The sequence below is a fragment of the Macrobrachium nipponense genome, chromosome 18, assembly GCF_015104395.2.
Source record: "Macrobrachium nipponense isolate FS-2020 chromosome 18, ASM1510439v2, whole genome shotgun sequence".
Classification (NCBI taxonomy): Eukaryota; Metazoa; Arthropoda; class Malacostraca; order Decapoda; family Palaemonidae; genus Macrobrachium; species Macrobrachium nipponense.
This window is the reverse complement of record NC_087211.1, coordinates 18,354,114-18,378,712: the sequence shown is the minus strand read 5'-3', so window position 1 is coordinate 18,378,712 and position 24,599 is coordinate 18,354,114. Positions and strand designations below refer to the sequence as shown.

The 24,599-nt window shown below is 37.2% G+C and overlaps 2 protein-coding genes across 19 annotated transcripts in view; both read left to right on the top strand.

The window, feature by feature from the left end:
- LOC135196901 (sperm-tail PG-rich repeat-containing protein 2-like) overlaps positions 1 to 7,145 on the top strand; it is a 77,698-nt gene extending 70,553 nt beyond the window's left edge. For 6 of the 11 annotated variants that reach the window (XM_064223703.1, XM_064223702.1, XM_064223697.1 and 3 more), the window contains 5 exons: positions 152 to 358; positions 2,703 to 2,909; positions 3,583 to 3,789; positions 4,986 to 5,201; positions 6,091 to 7,145. In XM_064223703.1, the coding sequence (XP_064079773.1) occupies positions 152 to 358; positions 2,703 to 2,909; positions 3,583 to 3,789; positions 4,986 to 5,201; positions 6,091 to 6,168 (915 nt within the window). In that variant the 3' untranslated portion in view covers positions 6,169 to 7,145. The remainder of the gene's footprint in view (positions 1 to 151; positions 359 to 2,702; positions 2,910 to 3,582; positions 3,790 to 4,985; positions 5,202 to 6,090) is intronic. The other 5 variants (XM_064223701.1, XM_064223696.1, XM_064223698.1 and 2 more) reach the window with 4 other exon arrangements.
- Positions 7,146 to 17,067: 9,922 nt separating this feature from the next.
- The window catches only part of LOC135196902 (longitudinals lacking protein, isoforms H/M/V-like), a 49,618-nt gene continuing 42,086 nt past the window's right edge, over positions 17,068 to 24,599 (top strand). Inside the window, exons 1-2 of one of the 8 annotated variants that reach the window (XM_064223712.1) lie at positions 17,068 to 17,160; positions 23,225 to 23,302. The gene's annotated coding sequence lies outside the window, so the exon portion shown is untranslated. Of the gene's footprint in view, positions 17,161 to 17,207; positions 17,287 to 17,396; positions 17,420 to 23,224; positions 23,303 to 24,599 lie in introns of those variants that run through there. The other 7 variants (XM_064223705.1, XM_064223711.1, XM_064223708.1 and 4 more) reach the window with 7 other exon arrangements.

The following is a 24,599-nucleotide window of genomic DNA, read 5'->3' as shown; positions in this document are numbered from 1 at the left end:
CTAATAGGTGAACAGATTATTTAGAGAAATTACATGTCAAGAATTGGAATAATTGTTCTTGAGAGTTTGAATTCAGCTTAAGTCATATCGTAAAATATGCGAGCTTAATGTCTTTTATACTTTTTTCACTTCCCTCCAACAATAAAATTAGTACCAGGATGTGGGCCCAATGTTCACGATGGCTCCCAGACCAGCTGAAGACTCTGATAAAATGAAGATCCCAGGCCCAGGTACTTACAATCCTGGAGATCTTGACAAATGCAGAGAAAAGATGCCAGCCTTTACAATGGCTCCAAAGACAGAATTACCCACCGACAAAGGTCCAAAGCCAGCCCCTAATGCGTACTCCCCTGAGAAGGTATGTAGTAAGTCTTCGGCCAGTCTTTTCGGCCAAACATTCTTCAAGGTGATTCCTTGGTCCTTTCGTAAAGCTGACTAACTCTTTCATGAGAATTTACAACAAAAAATTAGATGCTTTGATTTCTTCAGATATAAGTTCTAATCATGTATAGATGTCCACATAATTTCTCCCGATAAATGAAGGGAGAGAAGGATAGTCCAAAACTAATAACTGAAATGCCTGTGCTTTCATTTTGGCATGAACTATATTTTTTCAGTGTCAAAGTAATTTAATAATTCAACTTTTTCTTTTAACATTTCACCCGCTCTTTTGATCCCAGAGAAGAATAACAATTTGTACAGTGAAACACTCATTTCCTAACAGTAACCAGTTATGGATCACCCTGACACCTTGAAAATGAGCATGCATTTTGCATAATGATTTCCAAATCTATGAAAAATTAAGCAAAATTCTCATTCATAAGTCCTGAATTTAATGGGAGGTGACTTCTGGTAGTCCAGAGATGCCACCCCATCCAATCTCTATTTGGATGCAAATATTATTGTTACAGTACAGTTGACACCATCAAGTAAACGCTCATCTAAGGATGAGAAATCTGATAGAATGTGATTTCAACTGCATCATTTGAAGGAACGTGCAAAGAAGAATGCCCGAATAAAGGGTAGCCGACTGTATTTATAGCTTTATATTTCTGTTTGCAAAGAACACCGGTGAAAAGCATTTTTGGTGAACAGAAACAACTGAAGGATATTTAGTTTTCATATTTTTTTCCTAATACTTATAGACTGACATTTGTGCAATAGCTCCTGAAGGAGTTTTATTTCAACTAGGTTCAGTTCTAGAAGCTGGGTTTATGGTCACTCCCATGCTTATTTCTTCTCTTAATGTAAATCGAAGTAAATTGAGCATTTCTCAACTCAGAAAAGAGAAATATAAAACTGGCTCATGTTGCTAGTGAATGAGAACGAGTGAAAGCTTTATGCATAACAAAAACTTAAGCAATTAAGACCAGTTCTCTAGACAATAAAATACCAAGGATCTAACTGTTTGTTAGAATGGAGGGCCTAAGAGTAGACTAAAATTATACCAAACATGGTGAACAGATCTCCATGATGGTTTATAAGAAAGTTGATTTTTAGACGGAGATCCTTCATTTTAGAGTTCAGCCACCTAATTCCTTGCTAAGATTTATTTGATCGTTCCTGAGTTTATCTTTCCATGGCACATGGGTGACCATTCGACATAGTTCTGTGAGGTACAATAATGCCATTTGAAATCTCATCATCACAGTAGATTCATTTAATCTGTTGTCTCATAAAGTAGTTATAACAGTTGTCCTGCTGTGAACCATGTAGAATACTATAACAGGACCATTTCACTATATCAAGATGGTGAGACCAAGTCAGCCCCGCTGTGCCAAAAACGATCCCAGTCACCCAAGAGGGAAAGGTGCTGATGATATTGACAAAACAGGAGGTTGAATGATCCAGGAATATAGAAGTACAGACTCCTACGATCCAGACGTGAATGGGATGAAAGATTGGTGTCATCATTTCACTCTCGAGTCAGCTGGTGCTCGAAAAATACCAGACCTTGAGTAAACTTATTTTTATTTGAAAATAATCACCTCAGCTGCTGAAGTCTCAGGAGTGATACAACAGTGTAGGTAGTAGTTTATAAGTTCCTTAAAGAGATGTCTCAATATTTTTGATAACCTTATCAATAGCAATATAATACCTTAATTACTAACTTTCTCTGGTTAGTCATACCCAATGCATAGCTGCAGGTCACACTGCCAGATTCACCAGGCAGTACTGCTGACAACAAAGTGACCTAAGTCCCTTGTGATGATTACTTGTGCTTTCACTAGAGTAACTGAGGTTGTAAATTCAGGCTATTGCAACAGTGGGCAAACGGGAAATAAAAGATGCAATGCATGGATTGTACTACCATTCATAGTTATACATCCTTTTCATATTCTTCTAGTGACTGATCTTGTACTAACAATGATAACTGTAGTTTTCTATAGTTTCATTTGTCACCTCAACACCTAAGAAAGCTCCTTTGATGATAAAATCTTACTGTTTTATGAAGTCAAGGAATGTTTACCCTGTTGCTTTTTCATAGGATAGAAACAGTCTTAGAGTACAATTGTAGTATTATTCAAAGCTTGAGTCAGCCATCTTTGTCTAGTGTCCTAGTATAGCTTAATCTTTAGCTGTGGCAGTGGTTTCTACATATCAAGGACAATATACTACTTTTCATTCCATGTGGTTTACATTCTTCACATTACTCCTCAATCCACAAGAATATATACATCCTCTGTCCTTCTAAAACTCAGTATCAGGAAACCGGTCCCAAGTTCACAATGGCACCCAGACCCGCTGAAGAAGTTGACAAAATGAAGATCCCAGGTCCAGGTACATATGATTCAGGGGACTTGAACAAATGCCGAGAAAAACTCCCAGCTTTCACTATGGCCCCCCGGACAGAATTGCCCACCGACAAAACCCCCAAACCTGCCCCGAACGCTTATGCCCCAGAGAAGGTTAGTAATTAAGGAGTCTTCCAGGTCAGGAACCTAGAGCATTATTGGTGATGTTGAGACCAGCAATCTTACCAGACTCTACAAAACTGAAATGGTTCATATGTGTCAGTTTTGCAAGTGGTTCATTTAGTCAGTTTCATTCACCTGATTATTGCATCAGTGGCACTACACATGGAAAGTATGAAATGAATTACGTAACATTGAGTCGTCATAGCTAATATAAAATTATTATCTAGTGGATTTCAAAATATTAGCAAAGTCAAAATGGAATTGAGTTTCTCTTACACTAGTGATCTGAGTTAATACGCCTTCTAGTGAAGTTTTCTTATAGATATTGTCACTTATAATAACCAGAGAAAGGCAAGTCGCCTAAATTATCTCAGATATTCTAAGTCTCTAGTTACGTGGAGCATCCCTTGACAAAAGTAAATTTTGCTTTTGTTACTTTTGTTAAAACTATCATTCCAGTACACAGGAAGACTTTTTGCAATTTACTTTTCCAGGAAATTCTTATACCTAAATTAGATGTTTTTTGGACCTCCACTTAATTTCAAATCTTAAAGTAAATGCCTGTTTGATTTTTCTTTTCTGAGAAACACTTAACCCCTTACAATAGGAGGCCCCTTGCATGCCATTACATATCCTACCAATTTCCCCCCCTACAAATATCCAGTACCAAGAAACCGGTCCCAAGTTCACAATGGCGCCTAGACCTGCTGACGATGTCGACAAAATGAAGATTCCAGGTCCCGGTACGTACGACTCAGGGGACCTGGACAAATGCCGTGAGAAACTCCCAGCTTACACTATGGCCCCCCGAACCGAAATGCCCACCGACAAAACCCCCAAACCCTCCCCCAATGCATATTCCCCTGAAAAGGTTAGTGGTACCATGCCAGTCCTTCTTCATACCTTAACGCTGTCCAGGGCAGTCCCTAACAGTCCTGGGACAATGCTTCCAGTCAGTCACTCCTTAACACAGTCCGGAGCAGTCTATTAACATTTCCTGGTCGATGCAGTACCCTCAAAGCATGCACTCTCATTAACATTATCCTAAGTTCCTGTTACACAATGCACAGGGGAATTGAAACACTGTAAATCCCGACCGGTTTCGTCCTCATATCTCAGAGTTTTTTCAGGCCGATTCGAGAACAAAATGTGTCACATGTTTTCCTCTTAATACCGAACTTATTTACAGTTACACAAATTCAGATTCCCTTCACCAGCCTCTGTAAAAAGGGCAGCTCAAGAACAAATTTTCAGTTTAAGTGACGAACTACGTAGAAAAGATTCTCCATAGCATTGCGACTAAGTGAAAGCATTAGTGTCCGTAACTCAAGACAATAATGATCTTAGTACTGTGGTACTCAAGTTATCGGTGACCTTCACTGGTGTGTTATAATTGCTGTCCGAGGAATAAAACTGTTCATAACTTTTCATTTGCATTTCATAAGAACGCATATTCATCTTCAATCAGCATAATCACTTGTGATGTTTCATTGCTTTCTTTGCCGTAGGTAAGTAGAGACATTAAAGAATTTCCCAACGTGAGAGGCGAGCGCCATCTTATTTCTATACAGACACTTCAAGTCAGTTTTAATTTTCTTATCAAATTCTTTACCAGTGCAGATTGTCTTGGTTAGGTGTGCAGACGGAAAGCTACTTATTGTATTGTATCAGTATTCTTTTATATGGGCATTGCTTATAATCTGGACGTCGCTTTTAATTTGCAATATAAGTTTTTACAAGGTTTGAAGCCTTAAGCTTACTTTATAATCTGTATTATTTTGCTTGAGCCTTTTTGCTGATTTGATTTTTTAATACTTTCTTATTTATATGTATTGACTTTTTTCATATGTCTACTACATGGTTGTGGATTGCTAAAATACCTGTAAAGTATCATAATAAAAAATTTATTAATTATTAACTCCTGAAGGTGAGTTCTAGATATGTTTAAGTATCAGATTAGCCAGCACCTGCACAGTAGGCAAACATTAGGTCTAAAAGCAAAAAAAGAGAAACAAAGGGTCTTTGTAATGACCTTCTTATCAATTGTGCATGATTCTCGTGGCTTAGTATGTGCCGATGGGACCCAAATTCACCATGGCAGCAAGACCTGCTGAAGAAGTTGACAAAATGAGAGTGCCAGGGCCCGGCACCTACGAAGCGGGAGACCTGGACAAGTGCCGGACTAGCCTGCCAGCTTTCACTATGGCACCAAAGACCACCTTACCCCAAGACCACACGATAAAGCCAGCACCGAACGCGTACTCGCCCGAAAAATGTTTGACGGTAGGTATCAGCGAAAGGAGAGGGTGAAGAAATAGAGTGAGAGACAGACCCGCAGGTAAGAAACGAGTCGTGAATAAACTTCTACGGAAGCTAGTCCTGTTTCAGTTGTTAAGAAGTAGACGGAGTTGCTGAAGAAAATAAAGACTAATCAGTGTAGGTGAAGACCTCGTTAACTTTGGCTGAAGATTTTGGACTAGCTAAAATCCATTATTTTTTTTATCTTTATGTTAGGACGCCACCCAAGTGAAGGGACCCATTCGTGAGCTGAATCTTATATAAAAATATTCTTGATATCTTATTAAAAAAAGTACATTTTAAATTAGGAGACTAACTTTCGTGAGTTATATACTGGGAGGTGTTGTGTCTCTTTAGACAAAGGGTTGAACGAACAAATTTCATACCTAACAATTGCTTTAACATTAATAAAATTGTTTTTTTATTAACCAGCCCCCTCAATGACAGCTTTGCAGAAAGCAACTTGTTCCCTAATCATTTTGGTGATTTAACATTGCAAATAACTTGTGTACATATTCTGTATATATCAGCTGTTGTAGAGAAGAAAACATGATTCGCTTTTGTTGGGAAAGCTATGACTCATTATAACTTAAAACGTGATCTCATTTTAAGAATAGAACTCCTTTTATAAAGTTTTCCTTCACTACCCGAATTTGGAACTTGCATATCATAATCGGTATTTTGAGTTCTGTTACTTCTCTCAAATGAACACCGCAATATTCCCTGGAAGCTTGAATTTCAAGTCAGTGACCCCTTTGGTAGCTTTTTCCATATGAACAGGGTTTCATTTTCTGAATCATAATAATTAACAATAATAATAATAATAGGTCATCTCATTCTCACGAAGCTAAAAGGTCTTGCCTTATTTTCACAGACAGAGAGGGCTACTACCCCAATGTTCAGCTTTGGCATCAAACACTCGCTGTACCTGGGAAAGCTCCGAGACCAATAGGCTGGTGGTCCCTCCCGTGGCCCCCCAACCCCGAATACCCAGATTCCATCCACTCCTAAGGACCCCATCTGCATGACATCGTCTTGACAGCTACCAGTACCACGCTGATACATTTACAAAGCATCTGTGATTCCATAGTCAGTCACTTTACTTGATGATTGCCTACTCCCTACTGAGTCCAACTAATGTTAAAATGTATGATCTAAGATATTCGTAACACGATAGAAAAGGATTTTTTTAAAGCATTCTGTTAATGCTGTATGTATAAGTAGCAGACCTTCCATTTGTCTTTCCGACATTCCAAAAGGATCCTCTAGAAATTTGGACTCTTAAGGAGATCATCCATTTCTGTAGAAAATAAAAGAATTTCCGCATCGGTAAGCAACACATTGGTTATGTAAGCGCCATCATATCAAACTCGTAAAGACATCCACAAATTCCTTGAGGATTGTGTGCTCATCTCTTCACTCCTTGTAAATATTATAGTTCCAATACAGTTGACACCATCAAGTAAACATTCATTCAAGGATTAGAAATCTGGTAGAATGTGATTTCAACCCCATCGTTTGAAGGAACGTGCAAAGAAGAATGTCCGAATAAAGGGTAGCTGACTGTATTTATAGCTATATAATTCTGTTTGCAAAGAACAGTGGTGAAAGGCATTTTTTGGTGAACAGAAACAACTGAAGGATATTCAGTTTTCTGACTTTTTTTCCTGAAAACTTAGCATTCCAAAATATATGTTATTTTTATTCATCTTGAAATATATCAAATAGAATCATGTGGTTTTAAGCATATTTATGAATTTATCTTGTTCCTTCACTTAGGGTAATCCAGTAAGTAGCCTGATACTTGAGTTACTAGCATGTTGAAGGCATTTTCCAAAGCTTTCTTTTCATATCCGCCCACTCAATTCAGATAAATGCCATACTAGACCACAGTCACCTTTACGATATAAATAAAAAATCCCAAATTTTTATGCAACTAAATTATCCAAAAACTTTCTTTGACACTCAAGAGACAATACAAGCCATCCGTGGAATGTTTTATGAAAACATTCGTTATTAAATTATACAATTTCAACGTTCATTAGGATGGCAGAAACGTTTCAAGTTTCAGTCGTAAAGCGCCACAGACATCTTTAACCAATAAGGCTGACATGCCTCAAGTGGCTTCTCGCTATATATATATATATATATATATTATATATATTATATATATATATATATATATAGATATATATATATATATATATATATATAATGGTAACCCCCTCTGTCTGTCTGTGTACCTTTACCTCATTCTCTTCTTCTATCTAACTGTATTCCTGTTTGTCAATCTGCCTGTCTTATCATTACTTGAAAGAATATATCAAACCCAAACGCTCCTTGTTTTAGTTGGCTTCTCTTTCTCACAAATCTTAAGCTGCCGAAGAGAGTTGTCGTAAATTGCTGGAATAAAGCAGCTATAAGCCACAGAGTGTTGTATTAGCTTGAGTTTTATGTAGCTATAGCAAGTAAAATCAGTTAATGTAGTACAGGGACTTCGGTAGAGGTTCTCATCACATCTCTTGTGAGTTGTGACCAAAGCTGCCTCTGTCTGGACAAGAACTGCCCAGATACAGAATCTGCTGGCGATAGACCAAGCCTCTGCTCTTACTAGACCTACGAGAAACTAGAGACCAGAAAACGCCCATCCGCTTCCGTCACCAGTGAGACGAATGACACTGTAGAGTTCTAATGCCTTGCTCATACAGAAGCTTACTGGTTTACATTAATGAGACCTATGAATTTCATAACGTCTCTGAACGTAGCCAAGAATTTCTGCACGATGAAATACTTGTTAATGTATTCGATACAGAATATCTATATATTATATATAGTCATATCCACAAATGCAATTTGCCCCAAAGGCTAGTTCCTTTTATCAGAATCGAAGTCTAGACAACTTAGCTGACTCAAACCTACACACTGCCACTTAGCGATGAACGTACACTAACAAACTTCCCCTTCTTTGTTTGTTTGCAAAGGGACACGGGAGTTGTAGGTTGCTATCTTCGAAGATAAATAGTTTCTCCTTTTTATGTCTTCTAATAATCCAACAGCAATTCAAGCTATTGCTCCACAGGGTGTATGTCTAAATCACGACATTTCCAGATTCTCTCTCTCTCTCAGTCTAACGTAGAAGAAAATGAAAGGTCTTTTAACACTGTCATAAGCAATTATTTAAAGGTATCGATAGATGAGATAAGCTATCAGACCGTCTCATCTTTTAAGAAGAAGGAAACTTTTAAAATAAAGGCTGGGTGTTGTTAAGTAAGAAAACTTCAGTGAACGAATGATAAGACGGTCTCTCGTACTCTCTTCATTTCTTTCCGTGTGCCTCACGTGAAATGACTAACATGTATGTGATTAGTAAGCGAGATGCTTATGTGGTTTACTGACTCTCTCTCTCTCTCTTCCTTTTATTTGCTCCTAAATCTACTGTGTTGCTTTGGTAAACATGTGCCATTGGTCTAATATCTCTCTCTCTCTCTCTTTTCCTTTGTTTCTTCGTCTTTCCCATCATTACGAACTTTATTTAAATTTTCTTGTAAACATGAGCTTCATTCACATCACTCTGCATTGCGGAAGATCATCAATAAAGCTATTTTGATCTACCCTGCGTTTTTATTCACTCCACCAAAATAGATTACTGAGCAGACAGACTTGATTGGAATCGTATTAGACATGGCCTCTGAAAACTGATATGAACACTCTTACTGCTTCTCGGCCTCTGTTCTCTGAGCTGTATATTCTTGAGATGAAGTAGCATTATTAAGTAGGAAGAAACTGGAGTGAACAGATGCAGAGTAAAAAGTAGATGTAAATAGTAGAGCCATAAAGTAGAAATCAGTGCAGCTGATGGTCTAAGAAGGGATACTGCAACAAACATATAGAAACCTGCCTATAAGCTCTCTAAAGGCTTAAAGGGTACTACAGTCCATCCAAAGGCAACCTCTTGCACGGCAGGGTGTTGTCAGAGCGCGTTGTCATTCTCCAGTCCTGATCTCTATACCAAGATCTCTTGACCGAGGCTAGACGGGCGTCAGTGACGTCATATTTTGTCACCGTTCACGAGTGTTAGACCTTTTTATCTAGAACTTGCTCTATACCAGGAGAGACTCATCGGTCTTATTAGAAGACTTGATTGAAAGAATCTCCATGGAAACTCCTTGTGCAGAGGATGAGTCCAAAAGCAGAGGGAGAAGGATAATGATTTGGTAACTCAGGGTCATGCGCAATCACTTCTAAGAGTCCAGTGGTTCTTAACCTTTTTTTGGCAGTGACCCAAAATCTTGTCCAAATTAACACTGGCGACTCATGCCCTCATAAACATTTTTTATATATATTTATGCTTATGAAAACGTGTTACAAAAACAAAAATTACATGCAGAGATTTTTATTAATGCAGGTAGCACATCTCCATAATGCTCTGCTTAGATATTAATGAATCATGCATCATGTGAGTTAAATGCACTAGAGAAAATGCAATACAGGATCCTCCGAGGAATGCATGAACAACCTAAGGGCACACCGTATTGGGGAATTATAGCGGAGTCCGGCATATGGCCAGTAGCCTATAAAATGGAACATAAGAAAATAATGCTTTTCCACAACAAATTCGGAGGAGAAAAGATTAATCAAAGAAATAGTAGAAGATCAATTAAGAGTCCCCTATGGGCTATGCTGGAAAAAAAGCGTGGTGAAACATATGTACCAAATATGATATAGAAATTAATGGAATGAGAGAATATGCCAAAAAAGCACTGAAAAAGGAAATAAAGATAAGAATGAATCAAGATACCCAAGAGACTTTGGAAGAAACGAGGAAAGAAATGAAGAAGCTGCGGTTCATAGATAACTTCGAGGAAAACAAGTACATAAGGGAACTGGAAACAGGACGCCTCTCTCATAATGAAAGCCAGACTGAATATGTTGAACTTAATGGCTAACTTCCAGGAGAAATTTAAGGACGAAGTCTTTGAAATATGCAGAGTGGAGGAGGACACCAACGAACATTTATTCGTGTGTAATCAATACAAAAAAAAAAGAAAAAAAAAAAAAACGAAGATCAGGACACAAATTTAGGGACAATGAAATACCCTAACAGAAAACTGGGGGAATATACAAGGATGGCCCTCAAAATTAAGAATGTTCTTAACCTGCAAAGCGATGGATGTCAAAGCTAAGTAGCACGGCTCAGCCTCATTTGTAAAGAAAAAAAATGAAAAGGGGTTGGGTAAAAAGGAAAGTAGAAATATTGTTTTATTATTTAATTTTGAAACATCTGTCATTTATTCGGGGTTACTATTGTTGCAGGAAAGGGGTAATACACGTGAATTAAATAAACATTTGAAGTCACATAAGGTAAAGTTAAACTAAATAATCGGTTAAGTAAACAAGGGAATAAAGCTTTGCACCTTAACAGTGTAGTGTGCCCGCAACTGTTTGTGGAGTGAGCGCTTAGGAACCAGGAACCATATCTGTGTGACGCGTTGGCCCTAACAAAGCATATGCTGGTGATAGAAGGTGAGAGTTATGCAGAAGAAATGAATTCACTGTTGTAATTGGAAGGCCGCACAGACTAGTGACGCCCTACCCAAAAAGTGGCCCGTTAGTTTGGTAAGTTAGTGAATGACTAAAGAATCCTGTTTTGGATATTCGCACTGCTCGTTCCCACCAACCGAGGCGAAGAAATGCAGCTATTGGCTGTCCGTTTTGAGGGTCAAAAGCAGATGAGAACCAGATAGATAGACAGATGAATCAATACTGCACATAGCCCTATAAATGTGTAGTACACCATACCGTCAAAAATGACGGCGTTATACTAATGGAGGGTCAAGAGATTAAATCCCTACTTAAATAAGGTCGTTACAGCATAAATAAAAATGAATGCTTAAGAGATGATCGACTCAAAGTGGCTAAAAAAAAATTAGCCATACCATGTTGCCAACTAAGGTTATTCTTTCGGTGTGAAACAACAAAGATACCTTAGTCCGAGCTCCTTGACGGTACGCACCGTCTCTAGGTTTGGGTCGTAGTACATTCCTTTTGGCAGGGGTAAAGGAATGCCTACGTAAATGGGACTGATAAGGATTAAAAAAAAAAAAAACTGGGCTGAAGGTGAACTTACGATAATTAAATTTCCAAAACCGAACTTTTTTTTAAGTGAGAAAAGAACATGAACGAAAAATTTCACCTTTTAAGGAAGGATGCTTATAGCAATCAGGATATAAAGACACGATGGGAGAATCCCAAAGCCTAAAACTGGCAATTTTTTACGATAATATTAGAGCAGTACAATATATATATATATATATATATATATAATATATATATAGATATATTATAATATCTATATATATTATTATATAATATATATATATAATATGATTATATATATATATATATATATATATATAAATTTGGCGTTACATATTTATGAAGTAAATGTGTTATTATAGCAGAGTTTTATCACTATTCGAAGATGTTTTGAAACAAACTTAAAAAAAAAATCCTTAGAAGTAAGGATGGTTAATATATCCGCTTAAAATTCCATTGGTATTGCGAGTATTATTCTTGCTTTAATATATTCCCTTGCAGTATGACAAGAACACGGCATTGTCACCGAGGGAATCCAATTAGAATACGGGCGTTTCCTTTCTTTGATATAGTTATCCATCAAATCTGCAATGTGGTTCATACTCTCGTGATATAATTTCTCCCGTTTTCTATAGTCATCTTATAAGATACCTAAACAAACGTTTTAAATTTTCTTCTCTACTTTTTGCGTGGGAAAACGTGGGCAATTTTCTTCTACCTCTCCAAGTGATACCTATAAATTTATAGGACGCTTTTTCATTTTTCTCTTCCTTTCGCATTATTGCCCTAGAGAATGGAAAAGGCCTATCTAATCTTTTGCTCTCAAGAACTGACGCAGTTTCTGACACGTGAAAATAAGGGAAGATAAAATTTATTCTCTTAATTTAAAAAAATTGCAACTTAGAAGAAACTGCTAGCTGCACAAGATTTCTCAGATATGTTACCTAATTGCGTCTTTCGTCTGAACTCTCTCTCTCTCATATATAATATATATATATATATATATATATATATATATTATATAATATCTATATATATATATATATATGCATGCTTAAAAAATCACAGTAGATGCACGCGACTTCATTAAATAAGCGAATACCACAGGAAAATGATAGTCAGAAATCCAAGCGCTTTCGTCTTTACTAAGGCATTGTCAAGGAACGAATGAAATACAATAGGAGAGAAAGTTATCAGGTAAACAGGATAAAAAATACCAGTTGGTTAATTGTCAAAAGGGTAAAAGTTAAGAAGATAATCCAGGATTATCGGATATCACACGGTCACAAACCAAAACAGATTTAACTCTAACAGAAAATACAAATTATCCGTACAATTCAAAACGTGTAAAAACTGAATATTTTAATTTTGTTGCTTATATTTATCTGCAATTTTTTTCATTATGAGGGCATAAAGGTTAAATAAACCAAGACTTAAATTTAGAACATTTCCATTATCTGACTTGATGAAACAAGATGAAATTCCTTGCAAAAAATGTGATAAAGTCTATTACGAACAAACCGGTAAGTCCCTTTCACAACGTCTCAAATAGCACCAATATTCTGTGAGAACTGGGCAAATATCGAATGCATTATTCGTACATATGAGAGATTTAGATCATCCTATTAAGTGGAGTCAAGCAAGAGCCTTAATCCCATGTAATGACAGTTAAAAGGAATATCATTGAATCTTGTTTCATCAAGTCAAATAATGGAAATGTTCTAAATTTAAGTCTTGGTTTAGTCAAACTTGATGCCTCATAATGAAAAAAGTTGTAGATAAATATAAGCAACATAATTAAAATATTCAGTTTTTACATGTTTTGAATTGTACGGATAATTTGTATTTTCTGTTAGGGTTAAATCTATGTTTTGGTTTGTGACCGTGTGATATCCGATAATCCTGGATTATCTTCTTAACTTTTACCTTTTTGACAATTAACCATCTGGTATTTTTGATCTGTTGTTTACCTGATAACTTTTTCTCCAATTGTATTTCATTCGTTCCTTGACAATGTCTTAGTAAAGACGAAAGCGCTTGGATTTCTAACTATCATTTTCCTGTGGTATTCGCTTACACACACACGCACGCACGCACACACACACACACACACACACATATATACATATATATATATATATAGATATATATAGATATAATAGATATATGATATATATATATATATATATGAGTATATGTACTAAGCAGTATATGCTTGAAATCACCAGAACCGCGCAACGTGTGAAGGGCATATTATGCAAATTTTGTGCACTCAGCCAATTATAGAACACCTGTGTTTTCTTCGTGAATATCGGTGTGAACAAGTGATTCCCAGATCAGATGGCAATGAAAATGTATCAACTTCAAGCAAACTGAAAATTCAAATTCATTTGATGAACTTACAAGAAAAAGTAGGCATTTTAAGTTCTCAGTAACCAGCTGGAAGGATAGATATGCTAAGCGTGATATACTTTGGCATGTTACCTACGCGTCACGTACCTACTCCGAGGTGTTGGTATTAAACACCGTGTGGTAAATGTAAAGTAGACGGCTGCACGGAGATATCGTTTATCAATCTAATCTGTCGACCATTCATTATAGAAATGGGTGTATTATATTTTCATCCCCGAGGGTCTAGTACTAAACACAGCGTCCCAAATTATTTCCGTCATGTTTATTAGTAATAACACCCCGGAGTAGGTGACATGTAGATAACAAGCCAAAGTAAAACCTAGATCTGCTAAGGGTAACACTATTGCTATGAACAAATGAAAGGAAAAGGTTTATCACGATCTTAAATAAAACACAAAATGAATATACTCAGCAAAGAAGTCCACGTGGGTGGAAATACGACTTACGCCTAAGCCTATAGTGTGGAAATGCCTGAAGGTCTCCGCAATTCTGGAAAGGATACTGAACATTGCCAGTGAAGATGCAAACTTAGTTGTGGGATCTGCAGAAATATGAAAGAAAAACCATGCACTCCATGTTCAGCCCCACCACGCACCCTGACCACGCAACAACTCCCCCCCCCCCCCCCCCCCACCTCAAGAATAAAATTTTCGTTAGCCAGAAGTCAATTGAAAAGTTATAAAAATATATAAAAGACGAACGCTGACAAATCTGGTGCACTGGTAATCTTGAATAAAAGTAATATAAAAGCAAATTAGTAATCTTCAGTCATTTTTATTTTATTCAAGGTTAAAGTTAGCCACGATCGAGCGTCTGGCAACAATATAGGCCAGGCCACCACTGGGCTGTGGTTAGTTTCATGGGCCGCGGTTCATACATCATCATTTACCGAGCCCATCGAAAGATAGATCTATTTTCGGTGCCCTTGATTATACGCTGTACAGAAACTCGACTGAGTCGAAGAAACTTCGGAGCATTTTTTTTTTTTTAAACATATATTTTTTTTTTTTTAAACATCTCGGGCTTGACAGACTCCCGGTTTCTATCCATACCTTAGCTCTGTTTATGCGAAGAGACTAAGTAAATTACGTAATGGCAAACTATCAGAGGACCCTTTAGTGGTGGGGGGGGGGGGGGGGGCCATTGGTGGGCCGGTTGGTTGTGAAGAAGAAACAATGTAACGATCTCGTAAACAAGAAAAGATATATCATATAGTATTAGTAAACAATATTTTCATGTCTCGATGATGTGAAGTATATAAACTTCCTAAGATAAACTATATTAATCGTTTCTCTAGAACTTGAAGCAATACAGATCATTCCAGGGCAATAAAGAATTCTCGTCACACTAATGTAAGAACCATTACCATTCCAGAAATGAAAAATCAGAACATGTAGCAAAATGCAAGGGGGTATAATCTGAGGTTTAAAACCATGGGTTTTATACATAATCTGAGGTTTAAAACCATTTGTTTTATACATAATCTGAGGTCTAAATTAAGCCATGGGTTTTATACATAATCTGAGATTTAAAACCATGGGTTTTATACATAATCTGAGGTTTAAAACCATTTGTTTTATACATAATCTGAGGTCAAAAGCCATGGGTTTTATACATAATCTGAGGTTTAAAACCTATACTAATCTGAGGTTTAAAACCATGGGTTTTATACATACATGGGTTATGCTTGGTGGTGGTCCATGGACAAGTATCCTGTATGAAAAATGGGTAACGACCAGAAAAAGTTTGGGAATCAGTAAATTATTTTTTCAGACTGAGAAACAATACGCGTTGTGGCTTAGAATTGGAATGAGCCGGCCTTGCGCCAGACGCACAGATGCAGACTGAATTAATGTGTTAGGACGAATATGTTGGGTTATGAAACGTTGCTTCTCCAGAAGTCTAACGTGTCGCTACTTAAAACAATTGCAAAATATCGCTTGTCAGACATGTCCGCGGTCGATAGCTGCGTTGACTTGCTAGTGACAAAGCAAGAGTGAGCAAATAGAGAGAGAGAGAGAGAGAGAGAGAAGAGAAGAGAAGAGGAGACGAGAGAGAGAGAGAGAGAGAAGAGAGAGAGAGAGAGAGAATTCAATTATAATAATAACAATAATGAATCTATCTTTGTACAAAATTGCTTGACTCGCCCGGTAAGGTTAAACAAGTAGTTTATAAGCCTAATTTGACTCACTTCGACCTGTGTTTTTTTTTTAAGTAACGATAACATCGAGCATACTGCATAGGGTTGGCAACCAAATGATAACAGTAACACCAGCGTTGCTATGGGGGGCCAGGGGATGGGGGGAGGGGGCTGTACACCACTGAACAGTATAACCATGAAACACCCTTCCCTAGTCTCATCATGTCTTAAGTCGTCTCTTGCTTCACATTTTCAGCCGAATTCTTAACATTTCTGTCGGTAAAATCTTCTTAGAAAGTGACAGAAACGGGAAATGAACCGTCCACTTTTTTTTAATAATGATTATTTGTATATTTTCCTTTCATAATAGATGCATGCCTGCCATAGGCCTATACCCCAATCCCGAAACCGGCTTTGATAGTTTTTACGATCGAAATTGTTGAGGATGCAGTATATAAGTATACGTATGAAATGCAAAAATTATAAGTAAATAAAAAGATTTTTTATTCAAAGCAAAAATATGAAGAAGACACTGTGCTATAACTGTTTCAGTGCAAACTAACCTGAAAATTTAGCATTTGGTTCAAGTGACCCTACGACACTGCCGGAAGCTGTTGTCATTGGCCATTTTCCGTCTTCCTTTTATTCCTGAGGACTCGGATGAAAGTAGGCTACGCTGACGATGAGATAACTCCATCCATCGTCGGGAAAAATATTTCTAGTTGCGTAATATATATATAAGAATAGAAAATAAAAAAAAGAGCGTACTATGGCGGCCAGCTCGAACACCACCACCACCATCGTCTTGAAGCCGGAACATTGAATTTGATTTTCTATCACGGTTTCACTAAAGATCTCTAAACATTCGACGACTGCGCTTAAATTATAGTCGATACCTTTGATTTCCGAATGAAAGTCAAAGATGAAATGTAACTCACGTCGAGTGACTTAAAACCGCGCCGTTTTCCCGCCAGGTACCGAACCAGCCAATGAGGTTCCGAGATGGCGTCTCCTCCTATTGGTCGGCGGACCGAGACGTTACGACTATGTCTACTCATTATTAATTTCCACAATTTTCTTACTTTTCAGCATTTTGCTAGTAATTCATGAAATTAGACATTTTTAAATAAATATAAAACTATAAAAACGCAGCCAATTGCGATAAAACATTTTAAAAAGGTTTAAAAATACTCTTCCGAGCATTCTGCCATTTCCAGTGGAGACCAACCTAACGATATTTAGAGAAGGACGATTGTTTTGTTATTGAACAAACAGTGGTATCAAAAAATCTTATTGGTGAGTATAATACCGTCGTATGGTTCCCTCGATTCGCCTGACACTCGTTCGGCGGGTACGACGAAGGCGAAATAGTCTTGGCAGTAGCCGGGAATGAAGGGAGGAAGAGAGCAAGGGCGAAGAGACGTAGGTTATGGCGTCCTGTTGTGGTAGCTGCTTATTACCACGCCATAATCACTTGTTTCGTATCGTTTACTATTTTTAATCCCGCCTCTAGTTGCGTGTGTCGGGTGTCGTGTTTGAACGCTCCTGCCATCGCGTAAGCTCTTCCGGCACTTAATGAGCGCCAGGGAGCCTTTTCCTCGTGTTATTGTGCCCTTCTAGTTCCATTGTTTTAATTTTTCAGCAGATTAGGTACCTACGTAGGCCTACGTAGGTCCGACCACCTTGCCCTGGTCTGGGCTCCCGAAGCGGTAACTTTACCTTGATCTGACGAAGGATGGGTAACCGAAGGGTATATTGAGTAATTTAGGTTGGGCTAATAATGGCTAAAGGTTTCGTCAGATACCCATTTAATTTTGTCGCCTCGTCTAGTTCTAGAGTTAGGCCAGACTTAGCTAGCCCCTCTGCCTAAGGTTCCACCTTGCGCCTACGGTGCTCCATCTTTTGTGTTCTAGCATACAGGCCAGTGTCGCTGTTTTATTGAATTTCTACATAGATTTGCTCTGCATGAATTTAGGCTTTTAAGTTAGCCTACTTGTTCCCCTGTGTAGGCTATCCGAACCCAGTCATTAGGCTACGTCTTTGCTGTTGTACATTCTGTACTTAGCCAAGCCTACAGATAACATATGCCATGTTATTACTGGCTTTTCAATGTGCACTTTATGTGCTAATTTATCATAGGTTAACATAGCTTATTCATAGAAGCCAGTGTAGGTTACCCATGTCTGCCAGTGGTGTTCATATGAAGAAAATGAGAAAAGCTCTTGCAGATGCAGTATTCATGTCTGTTAAAAAGTTGTTTATTTTGAATTAGCTTGGACTTTACGAAGTTAGGTTATTCCCTTTTGAGGTTGTTTTCTTCTTGGAGAGTTTTATTCACTTTGTCTCTTCCATTGTTGTTCTGTAAAGTTCACTTTAGCCTAGCTGCTTGGCTTATGATGCCTGATTCCGGAATCTTCCTCCCATATGGACAAGCACTTTTAAATAGTAAAGACGACTTGTAACAATGTAAATTTTATTTCGGACAACCTGGATGTTTGCTGTAAAAAAGAATGGTTGAACAGAAAGGATATGTTAGGTATGTCCTAGAAAATTTTTGGGATCATTCCCTTTCAAGGATTTAGCTGTTATTAATTGGAACAAGTCATCTCTACTATTCCAAAGTTGGTGTACATAGGAGAGGACCATTCTGCATTTGGCCATTGTAAGCCAAACAGCTAACTTGAACTTATCAGAAAGGCATTGGTAGGCAGTTATCATGGACAAAACTAATGATGCTTTAATCAAAATGATATTCGAGCCAGCCTGATTGCACAATAAGTTAACCATTCCAAAAAAAATTATATATATATATATAAAGGTTTTTGCTACAGAGGAAAAAAATGAAAGGCGAGAGACCTTTATTTATACATAGCATCACGTTTTATATATTTTGTGATTAAGTTATTCATATATATATATATACACACACTAGTGCCAGGGCTTAGAACCATAATCCATCTCCTGTCAAGAGCAGCACACACACAAAGTATCCCTGAAGGAAAAGAATCTGAGGAGAATACCTTCATGAAACCAAACTGGTTTATGGTTAATCTAAACACCTCATTTTCCAGCAAGATGAGGATAAATGCTCTTTTGCCTAAATATGTGGCATATTCATATTTATTTGTTTCTTGTATGGACCTTTTAAAGAAAAGTAGGCTAGTAAGCGGTTAGTAAGTTGCATAACTGTTTTGAAGAAATCAAAAAAAATGTGAACTGGGTTGATTTGGGAGGCTTCTTACAGGGATACATTATAAAATAACCTTATCTAACCTTTGGCCCCACATCCTACCTAGCTTAGTAGTAAGCACACATTTTGGCTAATGGCTTTGTGATTTTGACAGTGTAGGAAAGGTAATGAATATCCTGCAAGTAAAGGTTAGGATGTGCAATTACGGTTTCATGAAAATATATTTTTCTTTGTAATAACTCATTTTGATCCATTTCAGTATTTCCTGTTTTGTGTATCCAGTAAATATTGAAATATATTTATGAATTAACATCATTTAAGCTATAACAGTAATATTTTATTAAACTTGGCACAGAGCAATAGGATGATGTCACTGTTTTGTAATTAGGCTAATGTTTCAGAAAAATGAAGAACTTTTAGAGCTTTTGCAATAATCTGTTTCATGACATGAAATGTATAATGGTTATTGCCACTTACTGATAGGTTCAGCAACATTGCTAAATCAGCTAGGCTACTCTTATTCAGAAACCGAAGGCCAGGCCAAGCTGGGCTAGCTTAGTTCTAAGTTGAGCACCAACCAATAGTCATAGCAAAGTGGTTAGAAGTACTATCGACAAGAAAAGTGAAGATAGTTTTCATTAGCTTTAATTCATCAAATTTTCCATTTATTTTTATTGAAGACATAATCTAGCCAAATTTACTCTAGAATATGAAAATACATTGCAAATTATATCGTACAAGGTAAAACTGCAAAACAAAACCGTTCAGATACTTAAAAACATGATATATTTCCGAAGTAATTGGAATTCCTCAGATGGATTTGTTCATAGAGGTCTGGTAGATAGAATGTGAATTTCTGACTGTAGTACTATGTATCACAACAACAATATATATACTTGTTTTCCTTCATGAACAGGAATATTATTGTATCATTGTAAGTGGTGAATATAATTATTTTAGTTTCTACAAATTTATGTTCGTATTCCAAAGTGTAAAGTTAGCTGATGTCAATGGCAGTCAGTGTTGCAACGGCTAAGGTAGGTTGAGCAAATCTAGTTGCATCCGCAAGAGCTTTTTATATGATGTGAGGAGGAGCTCTAGAACATAGAGCGGGAAAGAGCAAGTCACTGGATACTGGCTTACGTTCTGGATTTCACACTTTGATTACTTTGACGTTGACATGGATCGAACACTAGTTGCTATTTACAAAGCTACTGTCTTTAAAAATGAATATTTTATCAAGGTTAAAGTAGCATGTCAGCTCAAAGGTTTTCTGGCTAAGCTCCCATTACAAAGCAGTTCGTTGTTATCCTACACTACTGCATTACCTATATGCGAGGTTGAAAGATCTCTAAACACATGAGTATTTTTTGCACGATTTAAAACTTTGTCTGTGCAATACATATTGAGTTATTTGTGGTAATGAATATTTTTACTTACAGCTTTTTTTATGATTGATTTGTGGATGAAAACCGATTTCCAAAAGTACAGACTATATCAAGAGAGCAATATAATGACCGCAGCCTGTTTTAAATTTTCCATGTCTTTTTACAATCTTGAATGTTACACCAACTGTCGAATGAAATCAAGATTAGGGTATGAATTTCTTAGAGAGTGAACTTGAATACTATGGTCCTTCAAATTTTATCTAGCATAGTGTAGCATGATCTTGGCAGCCATATAACACTTTTCCAGGTATCTGTGTACTCTCTCTCTCTCTCTCTCTCTCTCTCTCTCTCTCTCTCTCTCTCTCTCTCCACTTTTGAAACATTTGAAAAAATATTATAACTTGATCTCTCAAAGTAAATACGTATAATGAATTAAGTATCTTTATTGATTCTCTATCGATAGGCCTATGCTCTCTCCTCTCCTCCTCGTCTCTCTGCCTCTCCTCCTCGGTCCCTCGCCCGGCCTCATCTCATCTCTCCCCTCCGGTCTCTCCCTCCACTCCGCTCCATCTCTTCCTCTCTCTCTCTCTCTCTCTCTCTCTCTCTTCTCTCTCTCTCTCATCATAATATTTCGTTCTTTACTGTATTGTTACAATTTCCACAAGTACTGCCCAAATTTTAAGAAATTTTTTCTAATTTTTTAAGATCCGACTTCAATTACGCATGAATTTTGTGTCAGTTTAGTGTCAAGCATTACTTATAAGTAAGGTTTCACAGTAGGTTTTTAAAAAGGATGATCGATATGCTACTCTGAACTGATGTTATCAAACCAACATTAACGAATACTAATAATAGAGCCTGTTACTACATTCAAGTATAAGTGATTAAATGATTATAGGACTTCTACAGAATCTTTATTGTGTAAAGTTAATGGAAATCTAGAAAGCAACAAACGTTATGATTTTGAAGCTCCGCCCCCTTTCTATAGTTTCCAGGTGTCCAAAGATTTAAGAAAACTGTATCTTCACTTTTCTTGTCAATTGTACATGGTCATGTAATTTATCTTGTAAACTTGGTGATTAAATCAAACCAAAAGTCAACTTCATAACATACCCAGATTGCCAGTAATGCAAAAGCCCTGTGAAATTCTGCCACTTCAAGTTTTTCTCATGCTTTATGTGTCACAAATCTCCACTCATCCCCAGTTTTTCATCTCATGGTTCTCATCCAAGTATACTAGCCCTGGGTCTTCCAACTCTGATTTTTACAGGAGCCCAGCTGACTGTTGCATAATATTTTTCAGGGGTTGTGTGAGGACATGTCCAGTTTGTTTCCATATCCCATTCATCATATTGTCTACATTGTGTACTTTTGTAATTTCCCTTAAGATATCATTTTTAACTCTATCCTGCCATCTGACTTGTTCGTGGGCCGACAATTCCGTGCAGGACAATTCAGCTTAGAGAGAATTTAGCGCATGACGATTCAGCGCAGAGAAAATTTGGTGAAATAAAGCTAAAGCATGGAAAATTAAGAAAACTGTGATCAAATTAGTTTTTATTTGTAAAATATTTTTGAAATTCAAAAAATTAAATATGATATTTATTAAAATTAGATATTGAAAATTATATTAATTTATTTCTGATTTGGCGACAGAAAAAAAAAAATAACTACTTGCAGTTAAAAATATTGGTAAGAATCTAAGATTGTTTACACTTTCAACCATCGAACAATTGACGGTTGTTATTTATGCTATAACAACAAGCGAATAATAGTTACTGGTATTCTTCTAAACTCAGACTGGATATATTTCTTTTTCTGGAGCATAGTTTTTACAAACATTCACTGAGCTAAAAAAAAAATAATAAAAAAAAAGCACCATGGAGAGGATTTTATCAGAGAAAGGACGTGATCACATTCTATTAAATGGATTTTGCTGTCGTTTAGATAGAAAATTTCGTAATGAAAAGGGGTCATGACATTGTACACAAGACACATGCAGAGGTCGAATTGATGTTGATGGAAGTTCATGGGAATAAGTTATGACGCATACTCGTGTGGAGTTTTTTAAATTGGAGCAAGACAATGCAGAGAAAAGGATACTGAATCAGAGCTGGACACGACGATTCCAGAAAAAAAGCAAATTATCAGAGAACAGCTAATACAATAAAAACGGCAGTTAGTAAATATGGGAATCGAGCAAACAAATTGGAATACTACTTACAAAATATAAGCTACCTCATGAATTGCAGAGATAAATTAGTATGAATATTTTTGTACGGGAATATTTTATAGTATGTCATTTCAATAAATATTTTTATCTACTTTTTAAAATTTAATATGTTACAAATAAAAAATTAATTTGATGACTGTTTTCTTCGTTTTCCATGTTTTTATTTTATTTTGCAAAGTGTCTTTGTGCTGAATAGCCCTTGCCCTGAATCGTCATGCGCAGAATTGTCTCTAAGCTGAATTGTCCTGTGCGGAATTGTCGGTGCTCTGACTTGTTAGAACTGTTCTTGTTAAAGCTTATTTCTCAGGATTCAAATCAGTGTAGTAGTGATACAAGTCAACCCAGTTGCAGGTTGCTATAATAAAATGGTATTAAATGGATAGAAAGGTTTCTGTCATGGCTTGTGCTTTTGGATTGAGTTGAACTAAACAAGTACTAGTGTTATAGTGTTGCATATTCATATCCTTTTGTGTGTTAAATGTGTTATTAGCTGTAGAGTATATAAATTTTTTCTGGAGATGAGAATTGGTATTTTCAATTTTTTTTCAGATTTAAAGGTGCATGGAATTGCTGGAGACTATCAAAACCTTTTAAAGAATTTTTGAAGCATATAGTAAGTTATAACAGGTAAGTATCATGGAGATGTTATGAAGCTGTTATGGCAAAACACAAAGTTCCAAGTCTAGACTAGGGCGGGGTTGTGTGGTTCGTTCATAAATAGTAGATGAAAGACTTACTGAAATTCCAGATTTAAAAACTAAGTGTTGCATTTTAATAGCAAAAGTAATTTACCATTCAGATCACCTTTTACTCTTAACAGACAATGTAATGCATTGATATTTGAAAAGGAACTAAGCTGTGTGACCTAGGTCTTTTAGGTTAGGTGTATGTATGTGACTATTACGTATAATGGTTTGTTCATGAAACTTACCTGTCAGATATATATATAGCTGTATTTTCCGAAGTCCGACAGAAATTAAAAAACTTACGACACACGTAGTGGGAGTCAGGTGGTTAGTACCCATTCCCGCCGCTGGGAGGCGGGTATCAGGAATCATTCCCATTTTCTATTCATAATTTTTCTGTCGCCGGTGTTGTAAACACAGTTTTCAGCACCTCCGTCTTGAATTTAGGAAACTTGGCTACTATAAGTACCCCTTTTTGATTTTTTGGTATCTTGACTTTTGGATCGGTGGCTAGGCACACGTTAATTGTGGATTTGATTGATTTTGGCTTGATTTCTCTTTAAAATAAGATGTCTGGTTCTAGTTCGGCTAGCGCCAGGTTTTGTACCAAGAGTGATTGTCGAGGTAGCTACTGAAAGCTCAGTAGACCCTCATACTTTGTGTAAGAGTTGCAGAGAGCATGATTGTATGTATGAAAGTCGCTGCAAGGAATGTGAGTGTCTTTCTGATTCTGGATGGAGAGCGTATGAGTCCTATCTGCGTAAGCTTGAACAGGATAGGTTAAGGAGGTCTTCCTCCAGGAGCGTTTCAGGTAAACGTCAGGAAGTTCATGTTTCTCCTACTAACCCTCCTTTAATCACTACTCCTAACCCTGTAGTGTTGCCTTCGGGCCCTGAAACAGTGTCCTGTGGAGGGTAAATCCACCTTACACTTATCTTAGAGTCGATTCGTAATTTAGAATCTAAAGTGCTCGCCTTAGAAGGCAAAAGTGAAGGTGCAAAGTGCAGTGACAGTGCTCCTTCGTTGGTGGAGTGCGTCAGATCGGCCCCATTTCGCCTCTAGGCCTAGACCGCTGCCGGACTCCCAGGTTTCAGGGAGAGGGCATGTCGAAAGCCGCAGGAGGGTTACGGGGAACGCCCACCGATCTGACGTGCCTTCGGCAGTATCTGTTGACGTTACACAGACTGCCAAGGAGCGTGCGCGTGCACGCCTCCTGAAAGAGTGTTTCTCTTCTTCAG